The 19,663-nt window shown below is 31.0% G+C and overlaps 1 protein-coding gene across 5 annotated transcripts in view; it reads right to left on the minus strand.

Moving 5' to 3' along the window:
- Positions 1-2,676: 2,676 nt before the first annotated feature.
- Positions 2,677-19,663, minus strand: part of Nrx-1 (Neurexin 1) — a 64,480-nt gene continuing 47,493 nt past the window's right edge. For 4 of the 5 annotated variants that reach the window (XM_075295715.1, XM_075295728.1, XM_075295710.1 and 1 more), the window contains exons 15-16: positions 16,253-16,550; positions 2,677-6,067 (exon numbers count right to left, since the gene is read on the minus strand). In XM_075295715.1, coding sequence (XP_075151830.1) covers positions 5,121-6,067; positions 16,253-16,550 — 1,245 coding nt within the window. In that variant the 3' untranslated portion in view covers positions 2,677-5,120. Of the gene's footprint in view, positions 6,068-8,559; positions 14,637-16,252; positions 16,551-19,663 lie in introns of those variants that run through there. The other variant, XM_075295734.1, reaches the window with a different exon arrangement.

Here is a 19,663-nt window from a genome sequence, read left to right on the forward strand (position 1 = left end):
CTATAGTAAATCAATCGCACAACCCTTTTCTATTTTTATATGTAGATATTTTATTTTCATTTATTATATTATTGATTAGCTTTTAGTTATTTAAGGAAGGAAATTTAACAAAAGTTTTGTGGATAGTGCTGTAAGAGGCATTCAACAAATTCAATATCATAAACTAAATAAAACTCCATACAAATTTATATTTAAATTATCTTATCTTGGTGTGTGTTGTGTTTTTTACTTTTGTTTTTAAATGCAAAAAGTTCCTTGTGCAGCTTTAACTTTGTGTTTAATGTTTTCATATATAAGTTGTTTTTTTAGAATTACAAATATGGCATAATCTTAAGATAAATCAAACTTTTACTTAAATCTATTATAGCAAACAGAAATGGCATAAAAACTTATGTTACAAAATTATATGCAACTTGTTTACAAATGTTATAAATCTTTTATTACAGATTACGGGAGAGAAGGTGTACAAAAATCATATAAATAAAAACAATCAATTTTAATTATATATGTAATGATGTAATGTAGAGCTCAAATATTTTTAGTATATAAATAAAAAGTGTTTTTCATTGTCGTTTTGGTTTTCATGTCTTGTCTTTAATCAATATTGATATGTTTGAGGTTTTTCTTACAAAATTCCATAAGTCTTTTTTGACATATGTATGCGAAAATGTATATACTTAAAGAAATTCTTAGAAAAAATAATTTTACAATATATTTCTTCATTTGAGGAGATAAATGCAACTCGAGTTATAAGAAAAAATCATCTATTTATTACACAATGACAGAAAACGTCGAATCAAATGAATATAGCACTGGCTTTTTATATTCCGCATTCCAGTTTTAGCTTTTGGTTCGTATCGAAGAAAAAACCAGAACGTACAATAGATTTATTTTGTTTGAGATTCTTTAAGAAATATGTTACACATACATACGTTTTTTTATTCGCCTGTCGACAGTCGCTATGAAAAATTTTAATTTGGCAACACTACATTAACTGACTGGACACAAAATATAAAATAACAACAGGAAATAGTAAGCCAATAATTTAATTAACTCCTTTGAGTTGCATTTCCTCTAACTGTTTAGCTATGGAGTTAGTTGTAAATTGTGTTATCATTGTTTTGCTTAATATTTAATGACTGTAAATTTAAGTAAAAAAATCAAGCTTCCAAAACGAAGAGAAAAATTTTTTCTTAAAAATAGGTTAAAGCCCTTATATTTTTTATTAATGTATAATGTATATATAATTTCTTTCAATTTCTATTTTATTATATATTTATATATATACTCATCTATATATACTTATTTATATATATGTATATGTAAATGTATGTGTAAGTGGTTGTCTGTGTATATATGTATGTAGGTTTTTAAAATTTCCATTAGTGTTTTATTTTACTGATATTAATAAATTTTGAAAAGTTTAATGAAATTTTAATAATAGGATTTTCTTGTTCTTTAATTAATACATTGAAAGAGTATTTCATTTAATTAGTTGTAATTTATTGATTTTTGTTTTGAATATATATAATTTCTTGTCTTGTTTAATAGATTACAGCACCTTTTTTAAATATATAGTAAGTTTTACAAGAACGGGGATTTGCTTTTTTTTAAGGATTGTTAAGAAAATGAATATCATTATAATAATGGGAATTTCCTTCAATTTTTATATAAATTGATTGTATAAATGTAGTATGTATATTTGTATGTTTCTATATGTGTAGAGTGTGAATGTTTTTTTATGGAGAATGTGATTTATCAAGATTATATCTTATCATGTTTGTGTGTGTGTATATATATATTTTTTAGGTATCTGTTAATGTGTTCTGTGAAAAACAACATATACCCTATTCCAAAGAAAACCACTTCCTTTCCCTACCTAAATCATTAAATGTCTACTTCCGGTCTTACTTCCTAACAATAAACGGAAAACAATTAACAATCAATCCATTTCATTTCTTCTATCCTTACAAAATAATAGCCATACATTGCTAAAAGCACTAATAATAATATGGGGGGATGGGTTATATTTGCATTGCATAATAATATTTTACATCTGTCCTCTCTCTCCTCTCTCACTATGTTCTAGAAGAATTTCTTTGTAACTGAGATGTCAGTGAGTTGTTTTCCATTTTCTCTTAAATTCAATGCAATGCTAAGAAATGCAATATAATACAAATCAAAAAACGAGAGAGAGAGAAAGAAAAGAAAGATCTTAATGCCTATAATTAATAAGTCGCATACATTAGATTTTAAAGCCTTTTTTTGGAGAGTAGGGCAATGCAATTACATAATTATTTTGATACACATGGGACTTTTGCTGCATTGGGGGCTGCAAGGGATCTGTGACAGTGGGTTATCAATGGGGAGAGCTAAAGGTCATTATAATTTGTAATTGTGCTTTTATAATACATCTTTTTCGCATAATCTATCTAATCGCTCATTATCTACATTCAATCATTCATACACCTTCATTGTAAATCGTGAGAGTATTAAAAAGGAAAAATTAAATATAAAGCGAAATAAAGGATAAACTTAACAATCATTCAAGTCTAAACTTTCATTTTCTTAAATTACTATGGCACAGAATCTTAAAGTACTCCTACTGTATTTTCGTTATAAATAGCTGAGAGATTTCTTACACTCTTGTTTTTCTTTTAAACAATCGAGAAGTGGTTTATCTTTTTCACTCTAGTTATAATTTGGTTTATTACAAGGACCGTTCAACAATTGTTTATATTTGTATATATGCATGTCAATGTGTGTGTTGTGTGTATTTGCTGTTTTTTTTAATTTGTTGGGAGAAGGTAATTTTGAAGCTTAAAAGCTATCTAAAGTAATAATATTTTCCTTTGGGTTTTAATACATTAAATGTAAATAAAGTGTTTTATTAATTAATCAGAAAGTATGAGAAAGAGAGAGAGAGTGAGAGAGGAATATGAAGATTTAAATAAGAGTTGTGCAAATTACTAAATTCCTCATTACATGTCACAAATGATTAGATCGTAAAAATGCAATTTCGTCAAATCATTTTTTTTAACTTGGATGATTTTAAACAGCAACGTATGGATTCGCCAAACAACTTGTGAATAATTAATATGTTGTAAAAACGATCAAAACTTCCCACCTATATTCGAAGCAAGAATATCATCTATCTATAGCCAATGATTTAAGTTCGGTCTTATTGAACCTGGAACGCATTCGAATTTATCTTACTGAATTCGTAAACCAGAACATGTATATATATATACGTTTGTACAAATTTGGCCCAGTTATTGTTAATAACTCAGCAAGTTGCCTTTTACAACTTTGACCATTACCAACATTTTCTTGATTTCGTTAATATCTGGTTTGGAAACCACTTGTTATAATTGGAAACATTATCCTACCAGAGACATCTCAGTGTGGGAAACGTTTATGATATGAATGTACACCGTTTCTGCTTACTTCTTAGTGATAATCAGCGCTATCTTTGAGAATTTCCTACACGTATCATAAACAACAATTACTTTTTTATGATATGGGGTACCGGGTTTTGTTAGATATGGGATAACCGATCATTTGCTCTTTCCTATTTTTAGTTTATCAAGTGAAATATTTGATATATACGGAATAATACGTACGTAATTTAGTATGGGAGTTCAAAATTTTATTCAATTGCACGAAAATGTTATTACATGTTCTGGTTTATGAATTCAGTAAGATAAATTTTTAAATGTCATTGGCTTCTAACCTTTTCATATTTTACCAAAAAAAATTCTCCCATTTAATTTCTTATCTATAGAAACAGTAAGTAAACATGTCTTGTGAAATATCATTATGGTTCATAAACTAGAGATTGAGAAATTTTACAATTTGCAAATTCGTAAAACAGAAATATGTTTGAGCCCTGTATGCAAAATAGGCATGTTAATTTTACTCACTTTGTCTCTTCTACATTGTCATTTGGGAAAAATTGTGAGGTTACAACATTTTCAGTCATTTGCAAAACTAGTAAACTCATTCCTCTCTCGCACTCTCTCTCACACTCATCTGTTTAACGTTCACATGTCTACAATACGACATTATGTTTGAATATCTAGCTGTTGACTTTTTGTAATTACTGGTTCCATGTTATAACGAACATTTGTTTTATTGTTTTGCGTATGATTTATTAAAATGTTTTTGTTTTTATTGAAATATTATTAACAAACAGAAAATACTTAAACGGGTTTTTGGAAAACATCTCATCAAACTAGATGACTATATATGGAGCACTGGATCATATTGACAACCTGACAGTTTGGCCTACATTATTTTCATAAAAAAAAATCCAAAAAATAATTTAAACCGTATCTAGGCTATTCCTAGTTTATAAGCTTTACTCTTTGGCTAATTACAATTTTAAAATTATATATTCAATATCTCTCTAATACATTTAATAATCTATAATATTATTTGCATTATTTACTATATTATTTACTATTTAAATAAAAACAAAACAACAAATAGCTATACTCTCAATGTCAGGTTTTATGGTTATCTTTGGAATTTATTTTACTTCAAGGTGCTAACATTAAAGCTCTAGTATGTGATACAGTGCACTAATGATCTCTAATCGATGAAATGTTCTCCAATTATTATCATTTTCATTGCATCTTAATGAATTATTTGTACATTAACTGATGTTTGTTTGTTTCGTCGGTTTTTCCTTCTTGATTTATTTAACTTTGGATTTAAATATTTTTGTATTTTTGGAAATATATGTTTTGTTTTCGTTTATTGACTTTAAAGGGTTTTCTCAGTTAAATTTAGAACTGCTAAGTTAGGTATGAGATTATATTTATCTTTTTTGTTTTCAAATTCTCATATATTGCACTAAGTAACTGTATACCCGACCCTCGTACTATTCATATGGACACATATATGTAGGGACACACTTGGTACTTGTGTCTTGTGTACGTGTATGTATATATATAACGCTAACGGTTGTTTTTGAATAGTTTCGTTTTGTATTTACTATTGATTCTTTTTATTGCTAATTTGACGTTCGTTTACATTTGGATTTCCTACCAACACCGAAAAACAATAGAAAGAGTGATAGGTGGGACTACCGGATATTGGCATTGGTCGGGGTCCATTTACACGTACCACTCTTTAACATCTTTGGAATCGCGCTTTTTCGTTTTCACGAGACCGGGACGATCTTCGCCTTCGCTATGATCCGTCGAATCGTGATAAACACGCTCGACACGCATTGGCTGCGATCGTCCACACATGTCAGCGTTGCCATTGTTGCGCATGGCAATGCCCGAGTGAGAACGTGAACGTGCGTCCTGCGTCGATGATTGCAGATGATTGCTAGACGATTGTTGTCGCTGCTGATGGTACGAGCCATTGGTGCTCGTATTGCCCAGAAGTGAGGCATTAGGATTGTGTGTACCATAAATAGTTTTTTCACCAGCAGTTTTATAGTTACGATCCCCATTGGATTTTAACCATAAAACCAGTAAAATAACTAAAATTACAGCGATCAGGATACCGGCTACAATACCGATGATCATGGCTGTACGCTCCTCCTCAATGGAATTGATGCGACCTCCTTTGCCCTTGGGTCGATAGTTGTTATTGCCATAGGGTGGTGTTTGTGGTGGCAGAGGGAAATAGGGTAGACCTCCCTCAGTATCATGGATGGGCGGTGGCGGAGGAGGTGGTAGACGATCCTCGGGTATCTGTGGGTATACCATATTGGAATTTTCACTTTTATCATCCGACTTAAAGACATGCACAACATCATATGTGGTCGTATCTCTTTCGGTGGCTGTCGTTCGTATTTCGGGGGTGGGTGTAGCTGCCGTTGTAGTGGTGGTTGTTGTGGTCGTTGAAGTTGTGCTTGTAGTGCTGGTTGTGCGTTGCGTTGAGGTGGTCAAGACAGTTGTAGGTGGCGATGTCTGACTTGTGGTGACCACCGTGCTTAGAGCGGTTGTTTGTTGTGGCGTTGTCTGACTAATTGTGGTTGTTGTCTGTTGTTCTGTAGTTGAATCTTGTCGTCGCGTTACGCTATCAGTGGTCACTTCACTGTGGCTTTCTGCAACGGGTAAAAAGAGTATTTTGTTATTATTGGGGGTTTCACAGAGGCGATTAATGAATATTGACGTCTTATGTAATTTTTGTATATAATAAAGAGATAAATTCGGAAAACTAGCAACTGACTTTGGCTGTGTCTCTTTATACTAAGCAAATTTTTAGTTTTCGCAAAACAATATGATTAAATACCACGATATGCTTACTTGTTTACAAAAATTTTGATATTCTTTTATTTTGATTGGCATTTTTGGAACCACTAAGTGGACTCCTAACGAAAAAGTTTATGTAAAGTTCCGAAAACGTCAATGAAACCATGCCCTGTGCAAATTTTCGACATTAAGGCACTTACACCTAGATCTTAGACTTTTCGAGTGACAGCTAAATCTACACGGTAGTATTACAAAACACGCACTCCGTTCATTTTTCCATTTATTGTTGTTCATTGCCAATATTCTTGTATTGATCTAATTGCATTTTCTTCTTATTTTCGTTTTGTTATCGCAGGTCAGTTACACACTTGATTGTGACTGAGTTGTATACATTTAGTTGGTGACACTTTCCATTGGTATCGACATCCAGTTGGGAATGTTTGGTTTGCAAACCATACAATTTTTTTTTTTGGTTTGCAAAAAAAAAATTTAGCTCAAATATGTATTAGGCCTTTACCGACTTTTTTAATTCTGCATTTGTATTTTTAGTGCCGGTAAATTCGGGTGGACACATAATTTCAATAGAAAGAATCCTGAATCCTATTCAGGAATTCTGTTTTGTAATCTTTCTCTTTTTCCTCCATCTGAGACATCTTTTGAAGTCAGATAGATGACCATCCCTACATTGGCGATACACCTTCGAAAAATACCATGCTCCTGCATCGTTTTTGAGGAGATCATATACTTTCTTCTTCTGCTAAACTAGCAACCTACGAATATCGACCAATCAATATTTTATCAAAAACAAAAAGAAATTAAAAAGCTAAGCTAACAACATTTTGTAATTATTCAATTCGATTAATGTCAAAATCGATTCAAACTGGCAGATTGGTTGTTTATAACGGCCAAATTCAAAATTCTCTGCAGTTTTGTTTTGATTTGATTTTTATAAAGGGTGATTCTTTTGAGGTTAGGATTTTCATGCATTAGTATTTGACAGATCACGTGGGATTTCAGACATGGTGTCAAAGAGAAAGATGCTCAGTATGCTTTGACATTTCATCATGAATAGACTTACTAACGAGCAACGCTTGCAAATCATTGAATTTTATTACCAAAATCAGTGTTCGGTTCGAAATGTGTTTCGCGCTTTACGTCCGATTTATGGTCTACATAATCGACCAAGTGAGCAAACAATTAATGCGATTGTGACCAAGTTTCGCACTCAGTTTACTTTATTGGACATTAAACCAACCACACGAATGCGTACAGTGCGTACAGAAGAGAATATTGCGTCTGTTTCTGAGAGTGTTGCTGAAGACCGTGAAATGTCGATGAATGAAATGTCGCAGCAATTGGGTTTGTGTTATTCGACCACATGGAAGATTTTACGCAAAGATCTTGGTGTAAAACCGTATAAAATACAGCTCGTGCAAGAACTGAAGCCGAACGATCTGCCACAACGTCGAATTTTCAGTGAATGGGCCCTAGAAAAGTTGGCAGAAAATCCGCTTTTTTATCGACAAATTTTGTTCAGCGATGAGGCTCATTTCTGGTTGAATGGCTACGTAAATAAGCAAAATTTCCGCATTTGGAGTGAAGAGCAACCAGAAGCCGTTCAAGAACTGCCCATGCATCCCGAAAAATGCACTGTTTGGTGTGGTTTGTACGCTGGTGGAATCATTGGACCGTATTTTTTCAAAGATGCTGTTGGACGCAACGTTACGGTGAATGGCGATCGCTATCGTTCGATGCTAACAAACTTTTTGTTGCCAAAAATGGAAGAACTGAACTTGGTTGACATGTGGTTTCAACAAGATGGCGCTACATGCCACACAGCTCGCGATTCTATGGCCATTTTGAGGGAAAACTTCGGAGAACAATTCATCTCAAGAAATGGACCGGTAAGTTGGCTACCAAGATCATGCGATTTGACGCCTTTAGACTATTTTTTGTGGGGCTACGTCAAGTCTAAAGTCTACAGAAATAAGCCAGCAACTATTCCAGCTTTGGAAGACAACATTTCCGAAGAAATTCGGGCTATTCCGGCCGAAATGCTCGAAAAAGTTGCCCAAAATTGGACTTTCCGAATGGACCACCTAAGACGCAGCCGCGGTCAACATTTAAATGAAATTATCTTCAAAAAGTAAATGTCATGGACCAATCTAACGTTTCAAATAAAGAACCGATGAGATTTTGCAAATTTTATGCGTTTTTTTTTTTTTAAAAAGTTATCAAGCTCTTAACAAATCACCCTTTATATTTCAATAACAAGTTTCCATTTGAACGAGGTCATCGCTTTATACCCACCATAAACAAATATTAGCATATTTAAAGAAATTCGTTATAATTTTTTTGTTAAACACACAGATGTACTTGAATGAAAAAACATATTTTCTAAGGTTATATAAAGGGAATGGAGAATCCACCTCCAGGTCGAAGCTATAAATCGAAAGCGTCTACATTTTACAAATATACAAATATTATAGTATTCGGCAGTGTAGTTTAGAATAGCGCAATTTATCTTTAAATCATCGATACGCTTAGCATTTTAGAAGATCTTTGTTAGGCGAAATTGGAAAAAAATATTCATGTTACATATATATCATAATTTGAGAGTTAGCGTTACGGTGAACCTTACGCGGTCGGTTAAATCCAGCGACACAACACGTTACGGCGACAAATCTGCTAGTATAAAGCCATGTCCGCGTGTCCGTCCATGTGGAACGTTTTGGCATAAAATCAAACGAACATTGATTTTTTCCATTTTTAGAATTATATAACTCTAAACCAGAATTGTGAAATAAAAACTTTGAAGATTTTTGCTTCCATTCGATGGAACTCTAGGCAAGAAGTAATTTGTAACTTATCAAACATTTGCTCACATTATTAAGTGGATATCTTCAAGAAGCATTCTTTTGTTCATATACATGGATTTTTAAGGTGGAATTACATACAATGCGTTAATGCGTCCGTTGATTGAAGAGTTGAATTTTCTCTTTGAAAACAACAGTTTTGTTAGAGTGCTTCAAACTGAAAAAATCAACCCTTCCATCAACGCACGGATTAACGCATGACATGTAATTAAATCTTTACGAAAATTTCCTTCTTTCTTTTTTTATAAAACAAATAACTTCAGAAATTGGGTTTCGTCTATCTTTATTGCTTTTTTAACCTTCTTCTTATTTTTCCCATGTTGCGGCAATACATAACCAATACGCGAATCTCTGACGTATGGTTTATTCGACCGTATAAGGCCCTCTTTATAAAGAAGATTTTTTTTGATTAATTCCCTGTGAGGTACTATTTTTCAACAATTTACTAAAGATAATTTCAAATATGAATTATGTAAATACAGTTTTTTTCCAGATTCATGGTAACAATAATCTTCTTAAAAGATCAAATATTATCCTCTCTTGCTCACATTTTATAAACTTTATGAGACTTTCGAAAAATGTTTAGCTTATTTTTGGAGGATGGATTACGAAAATTTAAATGAGTGGTAATTTTTTGATGACATCTGTGTCGAAGATTTTCTGCACTGGATTTTATTAGTTCATTTAATAACGTAAAGCTATCTTAAGTTAAAACGACATGTTTTCAATTAAATTTAAATTTCATTTGTTAATAAGCCTTATAAAGTACATAAATACATTTCTTTTATACATAGTGGGAGATTACATATATATTTATATGATTTTATCATAGGAGATATTTACAAAATATTAACATAATAAAAAAAACAACAAATATTTTTAAATGTATAGAGTTTAGCTTATAATAGTGAGAGTAATAGAAATATTTGCGGACCTTATAGGAAAATGTTCAAATAGCTTAAGAGATCATAGAATTTTGAATTGAATTTTTTTATTTTTAATTCTTTTAGTTTTAATTCGGTAATATTTATTACGTAGAACATAGTGTGAATTCTGAACTTTTTGAAAGACCACACCAAACCAGAAATGGGGAGTAGCTAAAACTTCGAAATTCTCAAAATATGGGTGGACTTAAACTGAATTATATTGAAACAAAAAATAAAAGTGGATATGAAACAGGGCATACCTTAGCAACTCTAAACTTGAGTGAACGCGTTAAAAATGCGCTCCCATTAATTATAAAAAAATTCATGATATTCTGACAGACTGGTGGAAGATCATCTTTCATATAAAGTAATGAGAATTTAGTCGTATCGACATGTATTAAAAACTATGTAAAGAAGCCCGGCAAAGAAAGGAAAGTTAAATTATTCGCTACACCAAGAGAGAAGATTAGGCATGGCTGAATAAAGAGGTTGAAACACGATTACAAAAACAAAAAATTCAATATGTTGTTTACAATTTTAAGAAGTCAAAATCAGCTGATAAAAGAATAGTATGGCATTGGTAAAAGTGGCAATTATTTATTCTTTCAATTGTCCTGAAAAAAATAATTCAAACCCAGAGAAAAGTGAAGATTCATTTCAATTCATTTAATTGTGTTACCTACGAGTGATTTTAAAGTGGATAATTCATCCGAGGGACGCCGATATGAGACAAATAAGACAATAATACCCACCAAAGTTAAGAATGGAATTCAGTCAAATGGCTCGTCGCCAGCTATTAACAAAAACAGTTCATGATGCACTTTAAAAACTGATGTGCGTGGTATTTTGGGACTGGAATATGTTATCAAGATACAAAAGTCATTTTTGAACATGAATGCGTGAGTTGGTTTTAGATGCATTTGCTATGCAGTGTCATTTGGAGAGCTGCAATCAACATAAACATATGATTTTGACATCTTAAAATTTTGTGGATATAAAAAAAAATTGTAATCATATGGGCCCATGATTTAACCTTCTTGTTCAGCCATGAGATCAGGTGAGAGCTGTCACATGCAAGCTGTGTTTAATATCGAGAGACAACAGCTGTTCGGTACGAATTTTACAGTAGAGCCTAAAACTACACATATAAATGGAAATACCTATGGAAATGGCAGCAGGAATTATAAATGGAACTTCTCCACTATTCCCAAATAATTCTCTCGGTAATATATCTGTTACAGATTTACTTAGTTTAATGGAAACAACCATTGGAAATCTATTAGATGGAGCTGTTAAAAGATTACCGACAAAAGAAGATGTAATTGAAATAAAAGAGAAAATTATTAGTATGAAACAGAGAAATTGTTAAGTTATCAATTGAAAACCACAACTTGAAATCTTAGTTAATAAAATTGAAGAAAGAAAGAGAAAAGGATCACCGACACTTGATGTATTTGGAAGCTAACTTGAAAGCATTTTTATATCAATAGATTTGCGATCATAGCCGATTCGTTAATATGCGCCTCCAAGAGTTATCATTAAGGACTATCTTGTGCGAATTTGATGGCAATACTATCAAGATATCCCCATAAATTTTTCATATTTTAGATTTTGGACAAGTGGACTTTTCAACATTTCAAAAAGCGAAATTCACACATTTTTCTTTGACCCAATAATAAATACCGATTTTATTTCTCACACATATAATTTTTGAGATCATTCAATAATCATTTAAAAATTAAAATTAGATATATAGAAATATATAATATCAAAATGCAACATATTTGAGTGTCACATATATTGTTCCTAAATAGACCGCTTTTATAGATTTCGATATGATACCAGTGTATGCTAAGTCGGCTTATTCAATCCTCAATTATTGAGAAGAAATTCAATCGAATTTTACCAAACTTAACTCTCTTCAAAACTTATGATTGTCGACTTGACATATTAGGATAACATATTGGACACCATTTACATACAAGAAAGATAAGGAAAGATGCGTAGGATTATATATGTGTAAAAAATACATGACATATTTCTATTCATAGCTAAATTGTATTTTTTGTTTCTAACTTTCTCTGTGTCCATCAGGTTTTGCTACATCTGGTGCTGTATATTGGACATCCGCGTTACAATTGAGGGATGCCATAATCATTTTCAAGGTATGTTTGCCTATCTATGTTGGTTTCTAATACTAGCTTCCATCTAAATTGTCTGAAGGAAAAAGGTACATATGTATTTACGCGTCTTATTCGATTCCTGTACTTGATTTTTGTACTTCTATATATTAGCTTTGTTTTTTGGGATATATCTGTTTTGTCTTTATCTTGTTCTTTTAACTTTAACACTAAAACCTTTGGAAGTATAATGGAATAATTTTGTTTACATATGAGGGGTTCAAATCAAAGCATTCGAGACAAAAACCACTGCATAACATAGAATAGAGCATCGACAAACTGGTCGGATTTCTATTCTTTATCAATCCATACACTGAAAAAGATATTATCGTGAGGAAAAGTCCATTCAAAATGTATATTTAAAAACTATGATATAATATAAGTAGTAAATATAAATTAAAATAGAAAACAAGTTTGTACTGAAGGAGTCAACAAGTATTGACGAAACGTTGGGATAAAACTGCGAATTTCATCATGAATCAATGTATTTAGGTCCAATTATCTAAATAAAACATAAAAGGAAAAATGTCATGCCTTTAAAATCCGAGAGCGAGATTTGCATAGAATCATAGAAGACACATTTCTCCGATATAAAGATTTTTTCCCTATCCATAAGTCGATACGCTTCTCAATGAAGCTGTTTTGCCTTTAGAGATAAGTGATTTGACGTAAAAATGTGTATCTTTACACGAAAGAAAATTTTGTTGGACTATGATCAATTTGGCTTTAAGAAATCTGGAAAATGCTTCAAAATTATTAAAATCGTTCTTAAATTTGTAGACTTTTTGTATCTTGACTACAAAGCTAAAAAGCGCACAAATATTGTGAGTGTCTTTTAACATTTTATTCGTTTTTTACTTCAAGTATAACATAATTTCTTCTTTTAAAGAATATTTGTTACCGAAACAAAAGCTTTCAAAAATTTTAGAATAGCAATATCTTCTTTTAGTGTGGAGATATTCCACTTGGTGTAAGCACTCCTTCAGGCAAATTAAAATGCACTAAGATTCTGGATCCAATACCCTGTGAAGTTTACAGCTGGTTATACCATATATGTACTCGAAACTTTGATTTGACCTCTGTGTATGTAAAAATGTATAACTATTTTAATATTTCATTATCATTATTTTTTACTTTTTTAATCTTTACCACATAAATAGAATAATGTTTTTAATTGATGTAAATATATTAGAGCTACCTACATTTTGTTATTTTTTTAATTTATAATATAAATATGATGATTATATTAATAAGATATATGAATATGACCGTAATTGATCTACATATATAACAATGTATAATCAAATAAAAAGTATTAATAGTTTGCTCATTTATTTGAAGAAACATATATAATGAACATTTTGTAAAACCAATAAATGCTTCTAATTTTTAAATGATCACAAAAAGCCAACTGTGACATCAAATATTTTCTACGCCAGCCCAGTTCTTACCTATAAGTGTTTTCACAACAAACACAGTAGTAAAATACAATACAATTTAGAACATTTTTGAAGATTTAATTTGAAAAAAAAAATAAACTTTTCATTACGAGACTTCGAATTAAATGAGCAATTCTTGTTTTTTTCTGAACTGATTAATCCAAGGAACTTTAACTTTATTGCTTGTAGAGAGACATCTCTCATTTATACATACATACGTAATATGTGTATGTATGTAGTTTATGTTTGATGATAACATTATTGTACTCATACTTGGCTAATACTCATATCGTGTATTATATACAAGTTATTCAATAGGCAAATGCAAACACCCCCAAACATAGTCACAAAATCACTTAAGGCTATGTGTGTTTGTATGTAGGTAGGAAGGTCTGTCTGAGTCTCTGCCCATTATGTAGATGTTTTTGTTTTTTTTCATGATTTGATCTTAAATGTTAATCGTTGCATTTCTTTCGTTTTCTGTTGTTTTTGTTCAATATTATAGTTGTTGTTCTTGTTGTTGGTGTATACATCATTATTTAATGTTATCTAGTTTATCTCCTTTTTAAATGGTTTCCTCTGTCTTATGATAATAGGCTAAGATAATACTTTTTTGGTTTAGTTTGGTTTGAATACACTTAGGACATTAACGTTGAATTTAAAACAAAAGCATATATGGTGATGGTGGTGGTGGTGGTTGTTGTTGTTGTTCTCTATTAGTTGACTGGCTATCACAATTTTCCCCAACTCTGACACGGACAGGAAGTGGCTGTGGTTTCTCAGTTTCTATTATTTTGGTGTTTTGTATGTGGTAGTGGTGTATTTTGATCTAAGAAGAGAGGGCTTTTTATGATTCATTGCATTCCTGTCTACTCATGTGCTATTGAGATTGGTTAATTTGTTTGGCTTTAAATTTTATGTTAGGCTTGCCATGATTATTACTGAGACAGCCGGTGCACAATCACAGTCACTAGGATTATTATGAAGCACAGTTTTAGTTCTGAAAGAGATAAGTCCAACTGTTTAAATGCTTTGCAAAATGTAGTTTTTGTTTATAGCATTTTTGATTTGAGAATGTCCATGGCTGGCATGAATGAACGAGAAATTGAGAGAGAGAGATAGAAAGAGAGCGATAATGCCATGATTGAGATGAAAGAAGCAGTTGGGAGATGTTTTCTTGCATGGGGATTTTGGGATATTAGAGAGAATTCAAACTACTATGTTCTCGGAGCAATGATGATTTTTTTACAGCTTCGAATCGAGAAGAAGCCAGAAGAAGCCACTGAAGCAAATACATTTGATATAAAATGTACACCACTTTTCACCATACTTCTTAGAAACGTATTTACAAGTCATGCGAAATATATATTTGGTATTGTGCCAGTTGTTCAGACCAATATGCCACATTGTAATAAAGATTCGTAATGACAGAGATGTCGTGTTGCAAACTACTGAATTAGTTTTTTTATTTTGTTTTATTTTATTTCTCTATCGTTTCCATTTTCCTTTCTGCAAATGTTGGCGGAAAATAGTCGTTACTTTCATGTTTTTCAGAATATAAAAAATAAAATTATTGATTACTTAAAATAGGGTGACAATTTTGTTCACCACCTATCACCATTATGATGTTTTAAATTTTAATCGATCATTTATGAAAACAATTTTTATATATATTATTTATTTATGATCTATTGCCGACAAATACTTTGTGGAAAATTTTGACTTTTTTGATTTTTATGATTTTAATACTTTGTCATCGCATTCAACTCTGTCAACTTAAATAAATACATACATATTTATATCTATACAATATTTAAATATGTTTACCAATTAAAATTGAAACATGATCAAAATGGGCGAATGAGAAAAATAAAATAATAATGGTTGAAATGAGCAAAACATTATTTAAATTATGTAAGTTACGCTATATACAATTGTGGCATACCAAAATTACTACAAAGCGTATTGATTTTTCTGGTATGCAAAAATATAAAAATTTTGTCTAAGCACATACAATTTTATACAACGAGTTCAATTAAAAATTACATAAGAACAAATATTCAAGACATAGTGTCATATTATTTTGTATTTCTTTCCCTAACATAAAAATTATATTTTCTTGTATGGAATAACATTCTTAGGATTAGGGTGTTTTGGTAATTCACATATAATTTTTTAAAAACAAATACTGCCAATTAGACTATTCAAAGCTTCCGGTATTGAGCCATTTATGTGTTTCTAATTATTTTTAATAAAACTAATTAATAAAACACAAAATTAAGTATCAAATCAGAGAAGCATTTACCATTTTTATGAACAGATTTGACATTTGGGTTTCCTCTATTATTTCAGTCAGATATATCTGGCAGCAGTTTACACACTCACTTTTATATTTTCAGAAATTCATTATTCATTAAATTATTTTGAGACCAAGACAAAGTCATTAGCTGTCATGGACTTCTAACTGTTTCTTCTCTACTTTATTTTAATGATTATGTACAAATGTATATATGTGTGTGTGTGCGAAAGATGTCAAATAATGAAATGACACACAAATTAATATAAATTTTTTACAACATTCTATTAAATTAATGTATGTTGTATGTCTAGACTTACCTGCACCCTTTGCTGTGCTTGTTGAAGTGAACTGCTCCGTAGTCTCACCATAATCTCCCGACCCGTGTATACAGTCCTCGTCATCACAAGCTCGTTCTGTACCATTTGTCTTGTCCGTACTGACATTCTGGGGCATAGTTGTCTGTTTGGTCGGTGGCACATAGACTGGGGTAATGAGATCATCCCCGCTTGATTCAAAAGGTGGTGTACACTCATCTTCGTCATCGTCGCGACATCCAGAACCGGCACCGGAAAAGATCAAGTCATCAATAGCCCCTGGATAACCACTAGCCGGTGTCTGCTTGGGGAAGAGAACGTGAAGTAATAGGATACACATTAAACTAAGCTCAAAGAGTTGATATGTCATCAACTGTTTTTGGTATTGTACTGATACTGAATACTTGTTGGTTATGTATAGACATGTATGTAGATAATACGTATATTTTGTATGTGTGCATGTAATTGTAGTAATATTGAATGTATTCATGAATGCGAATGTGCTTTACATAGGTATTACTAATATACATATGCATATGTACGAATGTGCGATGTATAAACGAGGATCGTATGATAAATAGGTATAGGCTTATAAAAAAAAGAAATAAGGAAAACCCAAAGACGTTCGAAGCCTTTCGTAAGTTAGAATATACCCAAACCTAAACAAATCTAACCTGGCTAACACCAGTTTTGTGTTTCATTTCAAATCTTAATTAAGTTAAATTAAAAAATTAATTCATTCAAGAAATTTTTACTTGAACCAAAGATCAATCATAAAATACATTGTAGATGATTGATATTATAAATAGGTCACTATGATTGAAGTTATATCATAAATATTATATTATATTAATATTAATTCTTATATATTTACGATGGATTTGATACCTAATAGGTATATGGTTATGTTAGCCAAATTCGTGTAACATATAGAGTTACATTTATAGATGATGCTTTGAATCTTAAAAATCAGTATAAGGAATTTTTAAGATGACCCACATAAGCGTAGGGAGGCCTCTGGGGAGGGGGCTTAGACCCCCCCCAGAAAAAATTTAGCCCCCTCAGAATTTGAAAACCTATAATTTATAACCAAAAAACAGATGTTTTTTGGTTATAAATTCAGCTGTTTGTTTCCATTTTAGTCGATCGACAGAGCTCATTCGACATACAGAAACAGGCTGTAAAGCTCCTTTATTATATTGTTTAGTCTGGTTTAGTCATCTTAATTAAAAAATAGTAATTGGTATTAAAACTATTCATTCATAAATTAATATCTTAATAATGCAGCAAAAAAGCGTCGCCAAAAAAGAAGTGAAAATGTTCTTTTTGGGTCCGGAAGTTGTGCAAAATTGGCGGAGAAGCGATGAGTGTAATAGGAACTCGTCATAGAAAGAATGTCCACTGTTTCAATAGCCGTTGCAATAAATTTGCATCACTTCTTACGGTGTGATCCGAATTCAGAGTTTTGAATGTGAATTAAAAAATTGTGTTATATTTTCCCAAATAAATAATTTTTATTTATTCGTTTTTTATTTGATTTTTGGTCTACCTTTTGTTAGAATTATATAAACATTTATAAAGACCTCGAGCTTCAAGAAACATTAATTTGTAATAATTTTTATATTTTTTATGTTTTTAATGCATTCTAACGCTTGTTTGAATATTTTCAAAAATGATCGATTTTTCTATAATGGATTTAGCATTTTTGTGGCAAAATTTGAATATTTTTTACCATTTTATTTATTCTTACTCTTTTTTAAACTATTTGAAAAAATAAAACAAAAATTACGCATTAAAATATGAAGAAATTGAAGTAAAAACTTCCTGTGTAGTTAATATAATTAACTTCTTTGTTAGGGTATTTTTGGAAGTGCTTTTAAAGTTGTGCCTTTAAAACAAATCCCAATTTTTTTTGCTGGGAAAAGTGTGGAACTACTTTTAGTTGCTTTATTATATATTATTTTGATGTCTATTTTTTTATTCTTTTTTATGAAATAAAACAATAATTGAACCTATAAGTTCAGTCCATAAATTTTTAGCTAGGGGGGCTATAGCCCCCCCTAGGAAAATTGTCTAGCTACGCTAATGATGACCCATTACAATCGATAATGCATGTGATATATATGGGAGCTATACATTCATCAGTCCCCATATTAATAATATTTGGCATCATATAAGATTAGTTTATTCAAGAATTGACTTAGATTGTTAAATAGCGTGGGATCAGGATTACCTTCTAATCTTGGAGGAGGCTATATGGCTTTGAACAGGGCAAATTATAGTTGCACCAAAAACCTGGATTGAAAATCAATGATCAAGTTACACAAAGTAATATGAGCACCGTAGGTGATGAAGCAAAGGAGGCTCAAAAACTTGTAGTTTTGTGATCAATAAACTTTTCTGATCAGTAAACTGGTCATTTAGTTCACTGATTCATTATCGGTCAGTAACCTGTTCATTTAAAATTTCATCTATCCGTTGATTTATTTATCCCACAAAACAGATACGAAAAGAATACCGAATAATTAATGTGCAAAAAGGAGTAATATAAGCGTAAAGATTAAAAATTGGGCGATTTCCAAATAACTGAGGAAAATTCAAACATTTGGAACGGAAAATATCGATTGATGTGAACTAGTTCGTTGGCGAACTATCACGAACTATCAAAACCAGAAAAAAAAACAAAAATAAAAACAAGGCAGAAAGATTATAATCAGAGAATGAAGTAGACCCATTTTTGTTGACGGTGGGTATTATTTATTAAAAAATCGAATTGAAGTTATTCGAAAGGTCATGAAATTAAATAGACAACCAATCATACACCGCAATTTATAAATTATTTGTAGCAGCCGACCAAAATATTGGATCAATTATTTATTTTTTTAACATTCAAGAAAATAAATAAATTATAAATTATTTTTTAGAATTAAATTTCGATTAATTGACAACTAAATTTGAGTCAAGATGATCCGACAATTCGAAAGCTCTGATTCTCTTATAGTAATAATAAATAATTTTCATTGTTAACTGAATTATATTAAAATGAGAAAATAACCTATTTATCATACCATCTTTCATGTGTAGTGAATGTTTTATGTGTACATGCATATATGGGTATGTGTGTGCGAGTGTGTCTTATGATTATAATAAATATTCTGCGATAAGAAAATGTGCTTAGGTTTGCATAATTTCAATATTCATTACTAAGTGCATTAAAAATCTCTGTGAAGATAGAAATAAAGAAATATTCAACGAAAAATGATCATAAATAAAAAATTATTTTGAAAATCCAAAACTCAAGATCAGAGGCATATGGTGGGTTGTTAATAGCATTTTTGATTTGTAGATTTTCATTTTCATCGTTATTTTCAATATTCAAAGTTGCAGTTGTGGTGGTTATTATTGTGGTGATCA

The sequence above is a fragment of the Haematobia irritans genome, chromosome 1, assembly GCF_050003625.1.
Source record: "Haematobia irritans isolate KBUSLIRL chromosome 1, ASM5000362v1, whole genome shotgun sequence".
NCBI classification, from domain to species: domain Eukaryota; kingdom Metazoa; phylum Arthropoda; class Insecta; order Diptera; family Muscidae; genus Haematobia; species Haematobia irritans.